At 52.1% G+C, this 15,822-nt stretch overlaps 2 protein-coding genes across 7 annotated transcripts; one reads left to right on the forward strand and one right to left on the reverse strand.

Annotated features, from left to right (window-relative positions):
• Positions 1–383: 383 nt before the first annotated feature.
• Positions 384–12,543, reverse strand: Gemin7 (gem nuclear organelle associated protein 7). Of its 6 annotated transcripts, none has more exons than XM_027945816.3 (3): positions 12,456–12,543; positions 9,809–9,882; positions 384–1,566 (listed from the first exon to the last, which is right to left on the reverse strand). In XM_027945816.3, the coding sequence occupies exons 2-3, from the start codon at positions 9,879–9,881 to the stop codon at positions 1,163–1,165; spliced, it is 477 nt and encodes a 158-aa protein (XP_027801617.2). In that variant the 5' UTR covers position 9,882; positions 12,456–12,543; the 3' UTR covers positions 384–1,162. The 6 variants fall into 6 exon arrangements, with proteins under 6 accessions (XP_027801617.2, XP_027801618.2, XP_027801620.2 ...); XM_027945817.2 differs by lacking the exon at positions 12,456–12,543 and adding an exon at positions 11,842–11,923; XM_027945819.2 differs by lacking the exons at positions 9,809–9,882; positions 12,456–12,543 and adding exons at positions 8,088–8,233; positions 9,116–9,202.
• On the forward strand, positions 11,868–15,603 carry Znf296 (zinc finger protein 296). The gene is made up of 3 exons (XM_027945815.3): positions 11,868–12,213; positions 12,416–12,565; positions 14,542–15,603. The coding sequence occupies exons 1-3, from the start codon at positions 11,919–11,921 to the stop codon at positions 15,498–15,500; spliced, it is 1,404 nt and encodes a 467-aa protein (XP_027801616.2). The 5' UTR covers positions 11,868–11,918; the 3' UTR covers positions 15,501–15,603.
• Positions 15,604–15,822: the final 219 nt, after the last annotated feature.

Below are 15,822 nucleotides of genomic sequence, written 5' to 3' on the forward strand. Positions count from 1 at the left end.
CTCTCCCAGCCCACCCAGCGACCGGGAAGGCGGGGCTGAGACTATAAAAGGGCCTCGGGGCGGAGCGAGCCAGGTTGTTGCCTAGGCAACTAGAGAGCTAGGAGTCGCCAGCGGTGGCGATGTGAACGGAACGTGGCAGAGAGGTTATCTGTTTGTCCCGTACATTGGCAGCAGCCCTTCTTGAGACCGAAAAGGAAACAAAAAGTCCTCTATACTTACTGGAAGGCTTCACTTACTTTCTGAACTTGAAGGGACTAAAAGGACAGGAACTTTTTAAAAAATTCCATCTGCTGAAAGATTTCTAGTGAGAGGGGACTGAGTGAAGATGGTGACATGGATGGCCATACCAAATGGAGGAAAGTCAAAGGCCAAATAGAGGAAAGTCAAAGCTTCAGGCTATCTTTTAATCTCCAGCCTCTTCTTAGTGACACCACCACACAAGATCACAGCATCCCCCCCAGTATAGAACAGAAAAGCAAAATCTGCAGCTTGCCATGAGCACCTGTGCAGGACCAAGTGACTCAATAAGAGCCATGCCCATCGCCTTATAAAGGTCCATCGGGCCCACCCCAAAATTAGGTCCTGAGCCCCCATTCAGGGGTCTCCAGCCATCCCTGGGACCCGGGGTGACACAATCCCTGCACCTTTATCCAAGCTCCTCACCATCTGTATCCAGCCCCACAGGATTCCGCCCTTGGATAACCATTCTAACAACTCCTAAATTTGACTCCATCCCCCATGGAGTACATAGAAAATGAAAAACAGGAGTCAAATTTTCCTGGGATAATTGGTTATTTGGCAGGAGGGGAGCTTTGGGGCGTTATCTTCAGGGTGGTTGAATTCTGCAACCTCTCCAATGCAGTTCATCTTTCTCCAGCCCCCACCCTCCCACCCGGGTCTTCAGGAACTGGCACTGGCCCATATTTCTGTAGAGTCCAGAGTTCTGCAAGGTAGAGCATTCCTTTCAACGAGATCTGGAATTCCTAGGGTTGCAGACTTTTACAACTAGACCCTGGAGGCCTCAAAAATCCAGAGGTGCTTGGTTCAAAATTCCCAGGGAGCTCAGAACTCTGTGGGGTCCACAGTGCCTGGCTCAGGAACACTTGGAGGCCTGCGATACTGTGGCTAAGCCCACAGCAGAAGGGTGACCACAATATTGTCTTCACAGCTTGAAGGTGTATGAAATAATGTCACTACATCGAAGCAGTGCCTCAGCCTGCACACCTATGGGAGTCTGCAGCTGCGACACGTAGAAGTTGGCCACATCCAGGTCAGTGGCTCCAAAGTGGGCAGTCACATGCACACCCTCGTGCAGTGTGAAGCTCACCTGGCGACCCACCATGGCCAGCAGGCTGCGGAGGTAGCGCTCCCGAAGGGCAGCTCGGGCCCGCTGTTCCTGGGATTCTGGAGATTCTTGAAGGATGGGACGCTCTTGGATTTCAGTAGCTACGCGCTTCAGAGGGGCCCTGCGTCCATCAGGGGCAAAGCCACGACTCAAGCCGTCGGGGCCCCGGGGGAGCCGGAGCACAGGCACAGGAATGGCCAATGGAGTCTGCATTATGCTGGCTGTTGAGTGAAGAACAGGGAAGCCATTAAGTGGGGGTGCAGGGCTTGAAGAGGGGGGCAGACACTGTTCTTCCAGGCATCTCAACCTGTCTAAAACATTGACTCTCCTAAAACCTGGGCCAGTATCCCCTAGCTCTCCGCCTCCTGGGAAATGGCACCACCATTCCCCCAGTGACTTGGGCCAGAATCAAAGTGTCACAGCACAGAAACATAAGCCCCACGAAGGAAGGGACTTTGATCTGCTTTTATCAAAACTTTATCCCAGTTCTAGGCAATAAATATTTGCCAGAATAATGGCCCTCAGCCTTCTCTTTCATACACACAAACCACCCAGTCCATCAGGAAATCCTGCTTCCAAAAAGATTCCTGCCTGTGCAGGAGCCAGCTGGAAAGGGCCCCTGCTGGCCAAATCTGGAAGGACTTGAACTTGAACATAATGATAGTTACAGACCACAACTACTGGAAGAAACAGAAACCAGAGTCCATAATAATTATAAATGAACGAATAAAGGGGGAGACAGGAAAGGTCTTCCTTACTACAGAACGTCAAGTAATGAGTGTAAGAGGAACAATGTGTTGGAAAAATCATCAATGGATGTGAAGATTTATGGATTAAAGTTTGATGAGGAATAGAATATCTGCGTTGTCTTAAAGTACCTCCTCCTAAGATCTTTATTCTCTGTAAAGGGAAAGCAGTAACTTCATAGTGGAGATACCTGACAGACACCCCCTTTACCTGGCGACTGAAGCCAACAGCTCCAGTAATGACACCAAGGACAGAACCACATCTCTGGTATTCATTCCAAAAATGGATTACCAAACTCAAATTGAGAAACATTTTATAACAAACCAACAAAACTAGTCTGGACTAAAAACAAACAAAGTCAAGGTCATAAAAGACAAAGGCTTATAAAACTATATTATGTTCATCACACCCTCCCCCTTCTCAACCCCTCCTCTGCCTCTATCCCGATGCCACCCCAGTCACTTCTCGCCTAGACTACCACAGTCGGCTCCTCCCTGATTCATCTTCATCCCCCACAGCTGCGCCCCCCCACTTGGCCAAAGCACCCTGTTAACACGCCAGGCAGCTCACATCCTCTCCGCTCCCGCCCTCCACCAGCTTCTTTCTCAAAGCCAAAGCCACAGCCCACAAGGCCCTGCCAGCTCAGTGGGCGCCACTCTTGTTGTCCCCACTGCCACTGGCCTCCTCACTGGTCCTTGGGCACAAAGCCTGGCTGCCCACAGGGTCTCCTCCTGTCTCTGCTTGGATGTTCTTTCCCTCAGGTGGCTTCAAAGCAGCCACCTTGCTGTTCCCACCGTGGCCCAAAGACCAGGCTCAGCAAGTCCTGCTCCCCCTCTAGTGAGGGTGGAAACACCTTCCCACCAGGCTTGGCGCATGACCTCAGTCCAGAGACAGTCCCGGCTGGGGATACAGCTCAGTGGTAAAGCCTTGCCTGGCTTATGCGAGGCCCTGGGCTCCATCCCTTGCACAGCAAGTAAATAATAAGAATGATCATGGAGACAGGACTGATGCCTCCTGCACCCTTATCAGGATTTAACAGGCTCCTGCAGATGGGGCCGGGAAACTGCTTCATGGTTCTAGGCCTTGGTCTCCCCGTCTGTAAGCAGGGACTTCCCTTAGAGTTAGCATGGGGACCAAATGACCGAACCCAAGTACGGTGTTCTGCTCAGGCCGGGGACACGTTAAGTGCTGCTGCCACGATGGTAAATGCATGTAGAACAACACTGGCTTTGTGAGCAGGAGACTGAGAGGAGGACAGAGGCTCATCTGTAGTTTAGTCCCTTGCCCTCAAAAACCTAGTGACTGACGGAGGAGACTGACAAGGACTGGGCACCCAGTACCCCAGGGGGAGGTGATTCCAATGATTCTAAGTTTATATAATTTTCATGCATCAAAAATGTTATATTGGGTTGGGTTTGTGGCTCAGTGGTAAAGTGCTTGCCTAGCATGTGTGAGGCACTGGGTTCGATTCTCAGCACCACAAGTAAATAAATAAAATAAAGACCCATTGACAACTAAATTAAAATAAATAGCAATAAAGGTATTGTGTCCATCTTCAACTAAAAAAAAAAAAAAAAGTCTACTAAAAAATTGTTTTGCTGCCAGGTGTGGTGGCACAAAGCTATAATCCCAGTGGCTCAGGAGGCTGAGGCAGGAGGATCACAAATTCAAAATCAGCCTCAGCAACTTAGTGAGGCCCTGAGCAACTCAGTGAGACCCTTTCTCTCACTGTTATACAAAGCGCCTGAGTGTACCTATCTACCCACAAGTTGCCTGTCCCACCAACCTAAAGCTCAGAGGCGGTGACAGGTCTGAATACTTCACAACTGCATCCCACTAGTTAATGGGGACTGGCTGACCAGGTGTAAGGTAGGAGGGATTATTCAGTAAATATTTTTTGAAGACTTGTAAAGATTCATACACCCAAATATTTTTAAAAGGGCTGGGAATGTGGCTCAGTAGTTAAGCATCCTTAGGTTTAATCCCTGGTACAAAAAAAAAGCTTTTCTAGACTAGGGATGTGGCTCAGTGGTAGAGCGCTTTCCTGGAATGCGCAAGGCTCCGGGTTCAAGCCCCAGTGCCACAAAACTAAATGAGGAAAGAAAAAAATGCTCAGTATGAAGGTGCACACCTGTAACCTCAGCTACTGGAGGCCAAGGCAGGAGGATCACAAATTCAAGGCCAGCCTGGACAATTTAGTGAGACCCTGTCTCACAGTAAAACAAAAGGGCTGGGGATGTAGCTCAGTGGTAAAAAGTCCCCGGGTTCAATCCCCAGTACCCCAAAAAAAGATGAAGACCTTGAGCTGGGATTGGCTCAGTGGCAAAGCCCTTGTCTAGCATGTGTAAGGCCCTGGGTTCCACCCTAGCACCTAAAAAAGAAAAGAAAAAAAAAAAAGACTAGGGTAGTGGGGAGAAGTGTGAGTGGGAGGGTGGTGACTGTCCAGAGAGCCAGGGAGACCATCCCCAGATGCCTCACTTTCTCGAAGCCACTTTGATTCTATTAGCAAAGCTTGGGTTTCAAGTTGAAAGCCATCCAGAATCCACAGCTTCTCCCCACCACTACTCTGCCCTTTTCCTGGGTCCAGCCACCATCACCTCCCATCAGGCAATCACAGAGACCTCCCCACTGGGCTCCTGGGTCTCTACTGTCACCCCAGTACATTCCCCACCTTGGCTGTCAGAGGGATGCTGTTACAACTAAGTCCGGGAGCCACCTTAACCAGGGCAAGAGCCCACACCATTACAGAAGCTATAAGGCCTGTCGCCTCTCTGACCTCATCTCCCACCCCACTACCCTCTGTTCCAGGTGTATGCCAACCTCAATCCAACCAAAGCCCAAGGGACTTTGCACCTGCCATTATTATTGCCTGGAACCCTCTTTCACATAGGAGATCATATATTTCCAGAAGCATAGCTCACTTTTTGCTGCTCAAATATCATTTCTACAAGCAGGAAAAAATAGTATACCCTTCACTCTGGTTTTTTTTTTTTTTTTTTTTTAACCTTTTTCTGTGTGTGTGGCATTAGGGATTGAACCCAGGGGCACTTTACTACTGTGCTACATCTCTAGCCCTTTTCTAAATTTTGAGATTGCTAAATTACTGAAGCTGGCCTAGAACTTGTGATCCTCCTGCCTCAGTCTGGGACACCAGGATTCCAGGCGTACCTCACTGTACTCAGCCCCAGGCTGGTTTTGAACTCCTGGGCTCAAGAAATCCCCCTGCTTCAGCATCCCCAGTAGTGGGGACTATAGGCACATGACACTGGCACTACCACCTCCCGACAATATGTATTTACTGTCCCATATGTACACTTAACAACAGGAGTACCTCCTGAGAAGCATGGGATTCCACCACTGTGTGAAAATCATAGTGTACCTGCACAAACTTAGGTGGCATACATCGCTCACTATAGTGGCCTCCTGATGCAATAGAGATTCAGAGCACATGAACAGAGGCTGCTTTAAAAAAATAAATAAATAAGAGTGCACTCTAGTGATAAAACACATGGCATCACAAATACACACAACAGTAACATGGTTATTTATTGTCAATATCAAATATTACATACTGTCCATAATTGTATGTGCTATTCTTTCTTTTTTAAAAATTTTTGTTATTGATGACCTTTATTTATTTATTTGTTTATACCGGTGCTGAGAGTCAACCCAGTGCTTCACACATGCTCAGCAAGCGCTTTACCACTGCGCTCAACCCCAGCCCCATGTACTATTCTTTTATGCCACTGACTTATGGTAGTGTTCACACCAGCCCCATCACGAATGTGAGTCACATTTGCACTGCAATGTCATGCCAGTGACGGCCTCATTAGGAATTTCTCAGCTTAGTCCTTGGGGACTCCTATCCTGATGGACATGCTGTTACAAAGTGCCTGAGTGTATCTATCTGCCCACAAGCTGCCTGTCCCACCAACATAAGGCTCAGAGAGGGTGACAGGTCTGATTACTTCACAACTGCATCCCACTGGTTAATGGGGATTGGCTGACCAGGTGTAGGGCAGGGGGGGATTCAGTATATATTTTTTGAAAACTCGTAAAGACTCATACACCCAGAGAACACTTACTTGATTTTATGGAATGAAGAGTGCCTGATTCTAGAATCACAGAATAAAGCAAATCAAGATGCTTAAAAGAAAATGATTCACCCATCCACTTTATCCAATATGATCAATACCATCATCAGTGTGCCTGCTCTTGTGCCAAGCCCATGCTAGGGGGTCTTGAGAACAAATCTAGGGACTCAAACAGCCCAATCCATTCCTGCCCCATGGGCTTAACATCCAGTAGGGTACACAATCTCATCCCCAGGCAAGAGGGCAGACCAAAGTGGGCAGAGTGGGAAGGAAGGAGCCCAGAGGGGGCAACACCCAGTCAAATGGAGGGGGTAGAAAGTGGTGTCCAGGAAGGGCGGACATATCTGAGCAAGGTCCTGAATGAGGAGGGGATAGATGCAGGGAGCAGGGTTATGGAAGGACTGCAGCTAGAGGCAACAGCAAACACAAAGGCACATCACTATAGTGGCCTCCTGATGGTGCACTTGAGGCACAGTCAGGAGGTCAGTGTGGAGCAGACAGGGTGATGACAGTTGGATGGAGAGCCTTGTGGGTTGTGACAAGAATTTGGGCCTCAGGGGCTGGGGTTGTGGCTCAGTGGTAGAGTGCTTGCCTTGCACATGTGAGGCACGGAGTTAGATCCTCTGCACCACATAAAAACAAACCAACAAAATAAAGATATGAAAAAAAAAAATTGGGGCCTTAGGGATGGAGATGTAGCTAGCATGTGTGAGGCACTGGGTTTGATCCTCAGCACCCCGTAAAAATATATAAAGACATTATGTCCATATACAACAAAAAATTTTTTTAAATAAAATAAAAATAATTTGGACCTCAATTCTGAGAGACATGGGAGCACAAAAGTGGTTCTGAATCTTTGTAGGAAAAACAGGGATCTGGCCTACGTTTTCACTGCTGCCCAAAGAACAGACTGGGGACACAGGGAGAAGTAGGTGAGGTCACTGTATGGCCCAGGTAAATGTCAGTGTTTAGGAGAGGGTGGGGACAGTGATGGTGGGGAAAGGAGGTCAGATATGGATATGTTTTTAAGGTTGCGAGCTCTCCTTGAAGGATGCAAAGTGTAAACTAAAGAAAGGGTGGTCTAGGGAGACACCAATTTTTTTTTTTTTCCTGATGCAGGAGACTGAGGGGAATGGGATTAAGGGCTATTTACATTTAAAAAACTTATCTGACTACTGTCACCAGTCCCCAGGGCCTTTCTCCAAACTAAGTTAACATTTAAGTATTTTAAGATAAACACTCAGGACTGGGGTTGTGGTTCAGTGGTAGAGTACTTGCCTAGCATGCATGAGGCACTGGGTTTGATCCTCAGCACCACATAAAAATAAAGATATTTTGTCCACCTAAAACTAAAAAATAAATATTAAAAAAAGATAAACACTGAGGTCTCCCAGATGGGAATTAAGCAAGTGGCCAAACACATTGTTTTAGGGGGTTTTTACTTTGTTGGATGCAGGTATTTGTGATTGAACCCAGGGGCACTCTATCACTGAGCTACATCCCCAGCCCCAGCCTCCATTTTTTTTTTTTTTAAAACAGGCTCTTCCTAAACTGCCCAGGCTAGCCTTGAACTTTCAATCCTCCTGCTTCAGCCTCCAGAGTAGATGGGATATCGGGCCCACACCACCAGCTAAAAAATTATGTTAAAGCCTATTAAAAAAATAAATAAATAAGGGCTGGGGTTGTGACTCAGAGGTGGAGCCTTTGCCTAGTATGCATGAGGCACTGGGTTCAATCCTCAGCACCACATAAAAAATAAAATTTAAAAAATAAAGGTATCATGTCCATCTACAACTAAAAAATAAATGTTAAAAAAAAAAAACGAAATGAAGGAAGGGCCAGTGGAGGGACTTGTCACTTTCCTAAAGTACAAATGAAGTTGGAAGATGTTGAATCATTACCTGATACAGGTTGCAGAGTGGCAGGCAAGGGAGCCAACAGGGCCTACAGCCAATGGAGCAGGGGCCCTCACCCTACCCTATGACAAGGACAAACGTTTTCCACAGTCCAGGGGAAGCCCTTGAGGGTTTTGGAGCCAAGGTGTGACCTGATAAGAAACAGGTTTGAGAAACCTTACACAGCATGTCCAAGAAAGGCCAGGGCGGGCTAATCCATTCTCCCTGGTACCAGGCCCTAGAGGCCTTTATCATCTCAATCCAATTGGGGGGGGGGGGCGGGGGCAGGGATTTCCTGCCCAAAGGTTTCAGGAAAAATGTCCAAAGTCATTTGCCACCGCTTGAAAAACCAACCCTTTAGACTAGATCTCATCATTTAGGTCCAGGCAGAGGAAGGGGATTCATTGATCTCCCTGCTTGGGGCCTCAGGGCACGCTTTAAGAAAATGAGAAAGGAGGAGCTCAGTGGACAAGCAACATTGGGCCAACCCTTTGCAGCTGCCAGGGTAGGGAACCAGCTGAGTTAACAGGTTAACAGCCAAGGGCAGGACCCAACTGAGCAGAGAACAGACGTGACCAGGCACATACCTTGGGATGCCCTGTCTTGAGGCAAATTTGTTAAATGGGGCCACCTGAGCAGGTACGAACCCTAAACACGCCTCTCCTCCGCCCCTGGGGGCAGGTCAGTTTTCTTTCAATTCCTCCGGGCCACTAATGGCTCTCCTTTTCTTATACTAAGTAGGTCCTCCCGGCCCCCAGGCGTCCACTTCCCACCACGCCCTGGGCGTTGGGCTGGACGTTCCTCCCACCTCCAGGCTCCCAAGAAACCCGTGATTCCACCCAGGGGAAGACGGGGGTCTCCCGACTGCCATCGTTGCTACTGTTATCATCCAGGTCCTCCTTACTTCCCCGAGGGACAGCACTCCGCCTGCCCCTCCGCCACCTGCGGCCGGCGCGATCCGCCTCTTCCCGCCACTCCGGGCCTTCCCGGGGCCGGGAACCTGCCCTTGATTCCCCACCGCCACCCGTACTCACCCAGGTCCACAGCTTCTGGCGCCCACACTTCCGCCGGGGCCCCCGCTGCAGAGGCCCGGGCGGACCGCAAGCCTCCGAGCCTGGGTTCCGCCCGCGCCGCTGCCGCCGCCGCCGCCGCCGCCGCCGCCCCACGTGGTCGCGGCCGGCAGGGAGGCTTGGCTCCGGGCACCGCCCTGGTCACCGCCCCGCCGGCACCTTGACCGGCCAGCCTGTTAGTTGGGGGCGTCTGGGATGCCCATTTTACGGAGCACGAAACTGAGGCTCGTAGAGGGAAAGTCTTCCCCGCGGCTGGGTCAAGGGCAGAGCTTAGCGTTTGGCCCCCGCCCGCGGCACCGACACGCTCCTACCCCGCACTTCCCGGGGCAACGCCACCTCCCCCGTGGCAACCTTGAAATCGTGCTATCTGCAGCCGCGGACGGGGAAATAGGCTTAAAGGACAGCAGCTGGGATGGACGAGAGAGGGTCATTTTGTCCTCCAGCTCTCCCTGCTGGCCAGGTTTACAAAACTGAGACCCTGAATGAGGAAACGGAACCTCTCAGCTCTAGGCCCGGGCCGAACTCGCTTCCTCCCCTCGTTAATGTCCACTTGGGCAGGGATCCTGAGTACCTCGGCTTTCCCAGGGCCTGGCACACGCGTGCTCTGCAAATATCTGTGGAAAGACGCCAGACACATAAAAGGAGGTCAATTCGTACTTGCTGACTGAATCATGAGGCAGAGTTGCTCGGAACCAGACCGGGGCTCCCTTTGCCATCTCACAACTTGCATTCTAGAGGGGGCGGGAAAAATAGAAGAGAGTATAAATGAGCAAATACATAAACATAAATGGGATCTTTCAACACGTGATAACTGGATGCCAAAAATAAAATGAAATAATCCCAGCCCAGTAGTGGCTCCCATTTATAATCCCAGTGACTCAAGAGGCTGAGGCAGGGAGGATTGCAAGGCCAGTCTCAGAAACTTAGCAAGATTCTGTCTCAACATAAAATATAAAAAAGTGTTGAGGATGTCTTTCAGTGGTAAAGCACTCCTGAGCTCAACCCCAGTACTGCAAAACGAAATAAAATAAGGGGCACAGCATTAGTGTGTGGCAGGGTTGGGAGCTTCATTGGGTGGTCAGAGGTGGCCACTTCAGGTAACCCTCTGGTTCTAACATTGTTTTGAGAACTGGGGAAACTGAGGTCCAAAAAGGAACTAGGACAGATGGAGGTCATCGAGGGTAATTTGCAAGGCCTTCAGCAGGGTGGGGCTACTTTAGATAGGCGGTCAGGGAGGCCTTCTGCTCTAGAGAGGACAATTGAGCTGAGACCTGAATGACAATATGCGGAACTCCAGGAGATCAGCATCAGGAATTCACTCAGGGCTGGGCTAGGGACACCTGTAGTAGGACAGACCCTGGCCCTAACCTCAGGGGGCATGCCTTAGGTTGGGGGGGGTGGGCAGTCAACAGTTCTATACTGTCTCGTGGTCTCTGCCAGGAAGAAAAAAAAACTCAGAAAGGATTGAGGGTGGGGCAGAGTGTCAATGCCACTTCAAACAGCAGCAGATAGAATTGCTAGAGGAAAGAAGTTCTAGGGGCCCAAGAAGGGGCAGGTAGTTTGTTTGTTTTTATTTTTGGTACTGAGGATTGAACCTGGGGGCAATTTTTGGCTGAGTCACAGCCCAAGTTCTTTTAATTTTTTAGGTTGAGAAAAAGCCTTTTTGTGGAGGGGGGGGGGGGAATGAGGGGGATCAAACCCAGGGCCTTGTGCACATGAGGCAAGCACTCTACCAACTAAGCTATATCCCCAGTCCATGGTCTTACTAATTTTTGAAGCTGGCCTCAAAATTGTGATCCTCCTGCCTCAACCTCTCCAGCCGCTGGGATTAAAGGCGTGCATGACCACACCTGCTGGGCTATTTGATTTTAGTGGCCTAGGAAAAAAGTAGATGTACATGATTACAATCCTCCTCAGCTCAAAACCCGTCCAGGGCTTGTTTCAGGAAAACCAAAAGACATGAAACGGACCAAAGGCCCGTGTGGTGGAGCCCCATTTTCTCACAGAACTCAATCCCTCTCCGCCCCGCCTTACACCCAGGAGCGTTCCTGAATACCCAGACCGACTCCCGCACCTCCCTCGGCCTCAGTTCCGCGCTACTCTGCCCCGGCATGGGGAGAAAATTGCTGGCACGGGGTTACCCTGTCCCCATCCCTAGCTTTATTTTGCTCCTTGGCGCCTGTCATCACGGACGGTGCCCCGCAGTTTACGCAGGTTGTCTGTGTTCTGTGTCTCCCCCGCCACATAAGCTCCAGAGGGCAGGGTTAGTTGTGATTTTGTTCACTCCTGCATCTGCAGCCCTTAGAACAGCGCCGGGTCGCAGAAGGCACTCAATAAATGGTGTCCAGTTATTTTTTTCCCGCAATACGTTTAATGGAATAGTCCAGATTATTAGTGCCTGGTAAGAAAGGTGGCCGACCCCTTCCCGCTAAGGGTGTGTGGGGGCATCCCGTGCCTCAGTTTCACCGGCCCGAAAATGGGCTCTGTAAAACCTATTTCTGAGTCTCAGAAGAACTCGGAATGATCGGATTTGGCCACTAAGACGAGAGCGGAGGGTCGGGACTGCGGATTGAGTTTGGCGGCCGGCGGGGCCGCCCCGGCCTCTCCCGTCAGGCTCCGCCCCCGGTGGGCGGAGCCACGGCCTGGCCAGCACGTGTAAAAGTTCGCGGCGGGTCGCTGCAGCCACTCACCTGAGCGCCTCGCTCCGAGCGTGCAGCGCCCGCGCGTCCTCCGCCGCCAGGCCGCCCGCTCGCCCGGCCCGCGACTCATGTCCCGCCGCAAGGCCGGCAGCACGCCCCGCCGTGTAGACCCCGCGCCGGCCGCCAGCTCAGACGACGGGATGGAGATGTCCGACCTCGTCATCGAAATGAAGCCCGACCCAGACGTGCGGCCCCTGCAGGCCTTGGGGCCGGGGCCCTTCTCCCCAAGGGAGGTGTCGGCGCCGGGCCGGTTCGGAGGCGAGCCCCGCTACTCTCCCGGCTCCGTGCCTGCCGGGTCCACCCTCCCCGCCCTCGGGGTGCGGAACCAGTGGGCTCTGTGGACGCTGACCCCGAACCCTTCCGGTGAGCTCCCGGGGTAGCCCTCCTTATCTGTGGCCCCCAAGTGGGACCCCTGCCCTGTGCATGGGCCCCTGGGACAGCCTCATCGCCTTAGCCGCGTCCTGGTCCCAGCCCCCTTCTGACCTTCGGGTTTCCCCTCTCCCTCGGAACCCCCGGCCCCCATCCTGGCCCCACCCCGCGCTCACCACCCGCTTCCTCCCTGCAGACCGCCAGCCCTGGACCGACAAACACCCAGATCTGTTGACCTGCGGCCGCTGCCTGCAGACCTTCCCGTTGGAGGCTATCACTGCCTTCATGGACCATAAGAAGTTGGGCTGTCAGCTCTTCAGAGGCCCCAGCCCCTGCCTGGGCTCAGGTGAGTAACGACAGGCTCAGTCTCCCTCTGAAGTTCAAGGGCTCGGCTTCCTGCGGGAGAGGGGCTGAGGTGGACAAGCAGGGCACTGAGCATTACTTCCCTTTTCTCGCTCCCCACCGGGCGCAGCCTAGGCGTGGCCAGGGCCTGCCCGTCCTAGGGCAGGGACTAGAGGTGGGAGGGGGTGGGGCGGAGGTTGGGCAGGGAAGGAGGGCGGCCCACAGGGTGTGGCCAGCCCCAGAAAACTGGCCTGGGGATTTGCCACACACCCCCAATCTGGTTTCACTTCTCCTTCCCCTTGGACCGAAATAACTGGCCAGGTGGCTGGACCAGGGTGGCAGTAGAGGGACCTCTTGGGAGGGCAGTGGCCTGGGGGAGGGGCTTGGAGACCAGCTGGAAGGGGAGGCTTGCCATTCCCTTCTATTTGTTCATCACTGTTGATCAAGGTGCTGGGACAGTTGTTCAGAGCTAGGGAAGGGGCTTCTCTCTTGGTGCCATGGTGGAATCTCCCAGTAATCCGGGCTGGGAAGCCCCTGGTTTGAGCCAGTGGCAAGACACCTAGTGTCCTTCTCTTGAGGGAATTAACACCCTCTGAGGATTCCTAAGTTTGTGGCTGTGGGATTCACTCAAACCTATGAATTTATAGCCTTCAGCCAATGTCCTAGTTGGACTTTGGAAGTGGAATTACATTCAGGGCTGGGCCTGAGACAGTGGCTGGTGGGAGAGAGGAGGTGGGGCTTTGTGATGGTTTTAGTTTGCAGCCTGAGGGTGGCTTAGTGGGAGAGGGCAGGACTCTCATGAACTCCCTGGAATAATACTTGGACTCCTGATTGTGGGCACCTTGATATCCTAGGCTGGATTAATGTTTGAGGGCCTGTATGGACCAAAGCTCTCAACTGTCCCATATTTAAGGTCACAAAACCCTGGAAGGGAGGGAATCCCTAGGATCCCCACATTTAGTAGCTGAAGAAACAGGCTCATAGAGGGTATGTCTAGCTCAAGATCACTCATCCAGTTAGCAGAGAAGTCTGAATTTGACTCCAGTCAGGCTGAGCCTCCCAAGTCTCTGCTGTTGACTTTAACACTGGTCCAGAAAGGCCACCCCATCCAAAACTGTACATCTAGAAAGTGTCCACTTGATAATACCCAGTGGGTCTAGAGAAAACCTTACAGGGGTCCATGCAATGGACAGGCAGGTTCCATCCCCTCATCCATGGGACGGAACCCTAAGCATGGAGCCTGGAACAGAGAAGCCCCCTTAGTAATCAAGAACTGTTATTATTAAATCAAGTCTTTAAAAAAAAAAAAAAAAAAAAACGGTTTTCCACCCCTGACCCCACTGCCCAGATTTCTGATTAAAATCCTAGTTCCACCCTTTCCAAGCTGTGTGACATTGGGGGCAATGTCTATTTTAGAGGTCGTTTCCTGTCCTGAAGGAAAGTTTTGAGTGAGCTGAGCCCAGCACCTAGCACATAGAAATGTTCACTGAATTTGGTCACCTTTTTTTCCCTCGGGTGCTGGGATGGAACCCAGGACCTTGGGAATGCTAGGCAAGTGCACTCTCACTGAGCTACACCTGTAGACCCTAGTGACCTCTTCAATAAGGCTGTCCTAACCCTGTATCCCATACAACATTCCCCTCCATCCTTCACTCTGACTGAAGTTTTTACCTTTTTCATCTTGCTGGAGATGCAGCTTGGTGCTAGAGCACTTGCCTTTGTATGCATGAGGCCCTGGGTTCCATCCCCAGCAACACAAAAAATAAATTTCAATTACCCAATCCTGGTGTACTTAGCGCTCACTAGAGATTTTCCTTACTTAAGGAGCTTCCTGGGGGTGGGGGTCTTCCATCTGTTCTTACTGCAGAGTTCTTGTGCCTGGAGTAGAGCCTTTCCCATGAAGGGGTCTAGCTGGCCACTGTGACCTATAATCCTTGTATCCACCAGCACTGACACCCTTCTCCTCCTTCTCTTCTCCAGAACCCAAGGAGGTGAAGGCTTTGAGCTGTCTCCGCTGCGGCAGACAGTTCACAGGGGCCTGGAAATTGCTGCGTCATGCCCAGTGGGATCACGGACTATCCATCTACCAGACGGAATCGGAGGCCCCAGAGGCCCCCCTGCTAGGCCTGGCTGAGGTGGCTGCAGCCGTGTCAGCAGTGGTAGGGCCAGCAGCTGAGGCCAAGGTTTCCCGTGTGAGTAGCCTCACCCGGCGGAGCCCCACCTGCTCAGTGTGCAAGAAGACCCTCAGCTCCTTCAGCAATCTCAAGGTGCACATGCGCTCACACACAGGTGAGCGTCCATACACCTGTGACCAGTGTCCTTATGCCTGCGCCCAGAGCAGCAAGCTCAACCGCCATAAGAAGACCCACCGGCAGCTGTCCCAGAGTCCCTCCTTGGCTGATGCTAGCCAGGATCAGGCTTCTGCAGCCCCTCCAGAGCCAGCTGCCCACGCTGCTGCCCCAGCCAGCACCCTCCGGTGCAGCAGTGGTGAGGGGGCTGGAGCCGCAGCTACTGCAGGTGTTCAGGAACCTGGGGCTCCTGGCAGTGGGGCTCAGGCAGGCCCAAGTGGGGGTGATTGGGGAGCTGTTGCCAAAGAACAGAGAACTGATCCTGCAAAGAGCCATAAGAAGACCCCCAAATCTGCTGGCAAGAGCCGTGGGCCAGGGGGCAGCTGTGAGTTCTGCGGGAAACACTTCACCAACAGCAGCAACCTGACCGTGCACCGTCGCTCACACACTGGCGAGCGTCCCTACACCTGTGACCAGTGTCCCTATGCCTGTGCCCAAAGCAGCAAGCTCAACCGTCACCGCCGCATGCATGGCCTAGGGCCTGGTAGCACCCGCTTTGAGTGTCCACACTGCTGTGTGCCCTTTGGCCTGCGTGCTACCCTGGACAAACACCTGCGGCAGAAGCACCCCGAGGTGGGTGAGGTCGCCTGAGCATAAGAGTGCCCCCCCTGCCTCTTGACACCTGTTGACACTGCCAACCTCCTTGTCCTTCCCTTTAACAAGTAAATCATACTCCCCTGTTCACACCCAGGCACCTGGTCTCTGGCTTTCTTGGGGTGTCTAAGGTGGGGTGGGAAGGTTCTCCCCCTTGGGATAGCTGGACAGACCGGTTTAGAGTGGGGGGGTGAGGGGAAAGGCCAGCCCCCAGTGCCTGGGGCACAGCAGGACTGGCACAGAAAGCCGTGCTCCCGGTTCTTGGTATGGGTGAGGCCAGGGCAGCGAGGGCGGGGAGAGAAGCCTGGACCTGTCACCA

The sequence above is a fragment of the Marmota flaviventris genome, chromosome 18, assembly GCF_047511675.1.
Source record: "Marmota flaviventris isolate mMarFla1 chromosome 18, mMarFla1.hap1, whole genome shotgun sequence".
Classification (NCBI taxonomy): Eukaryota; Metazoa; Chordata; class Mammalia; order Rodentia; family Sciuridae; genus Marmota; species Marmota flaviventris.

Excerpts from the sequence above, each read along its gene's own strand:
- Gemin7 (XM_027945816.3), bottom strand. The coding sequence starts at position 9,881 with ATGCAAGTTGTGAGATGGCAAAGGGAGCCCCGGTCTGGTTCCGAGCAA. Across the intron at positions 1,567-9,808 it reads CCTCATGATTCAGTCAGCAA|CCAGCATAATGCAGACTCCA; the intron begins GTACGAATTGAC and ends TTCACTCAACAG.
- Znf296 (XM_027945815.3), top strand. The coding sequence starts at position 11,919 with ATGTCCCGCCGCAAGGCCGGCAGCACGCCCCGCCGTGTAGACCCCGCG. Across the intron at positions 12,214-12,415 it reads GCTGACCCCGAACCCTTCCG|ACCGCCAGCCCTGGACCGAC; the intron begins GTGAGCTCCCGG and ends TCCTCCCTGCAG. Across the intron at positions 12,566-14,541 it reads CAGCCCCTGCCTGGGCTCAG|AACCCAAGGAGGTGAAGGCT; the intron begins GTGAGTAACGAC and ends TCTCTTCTCCAG.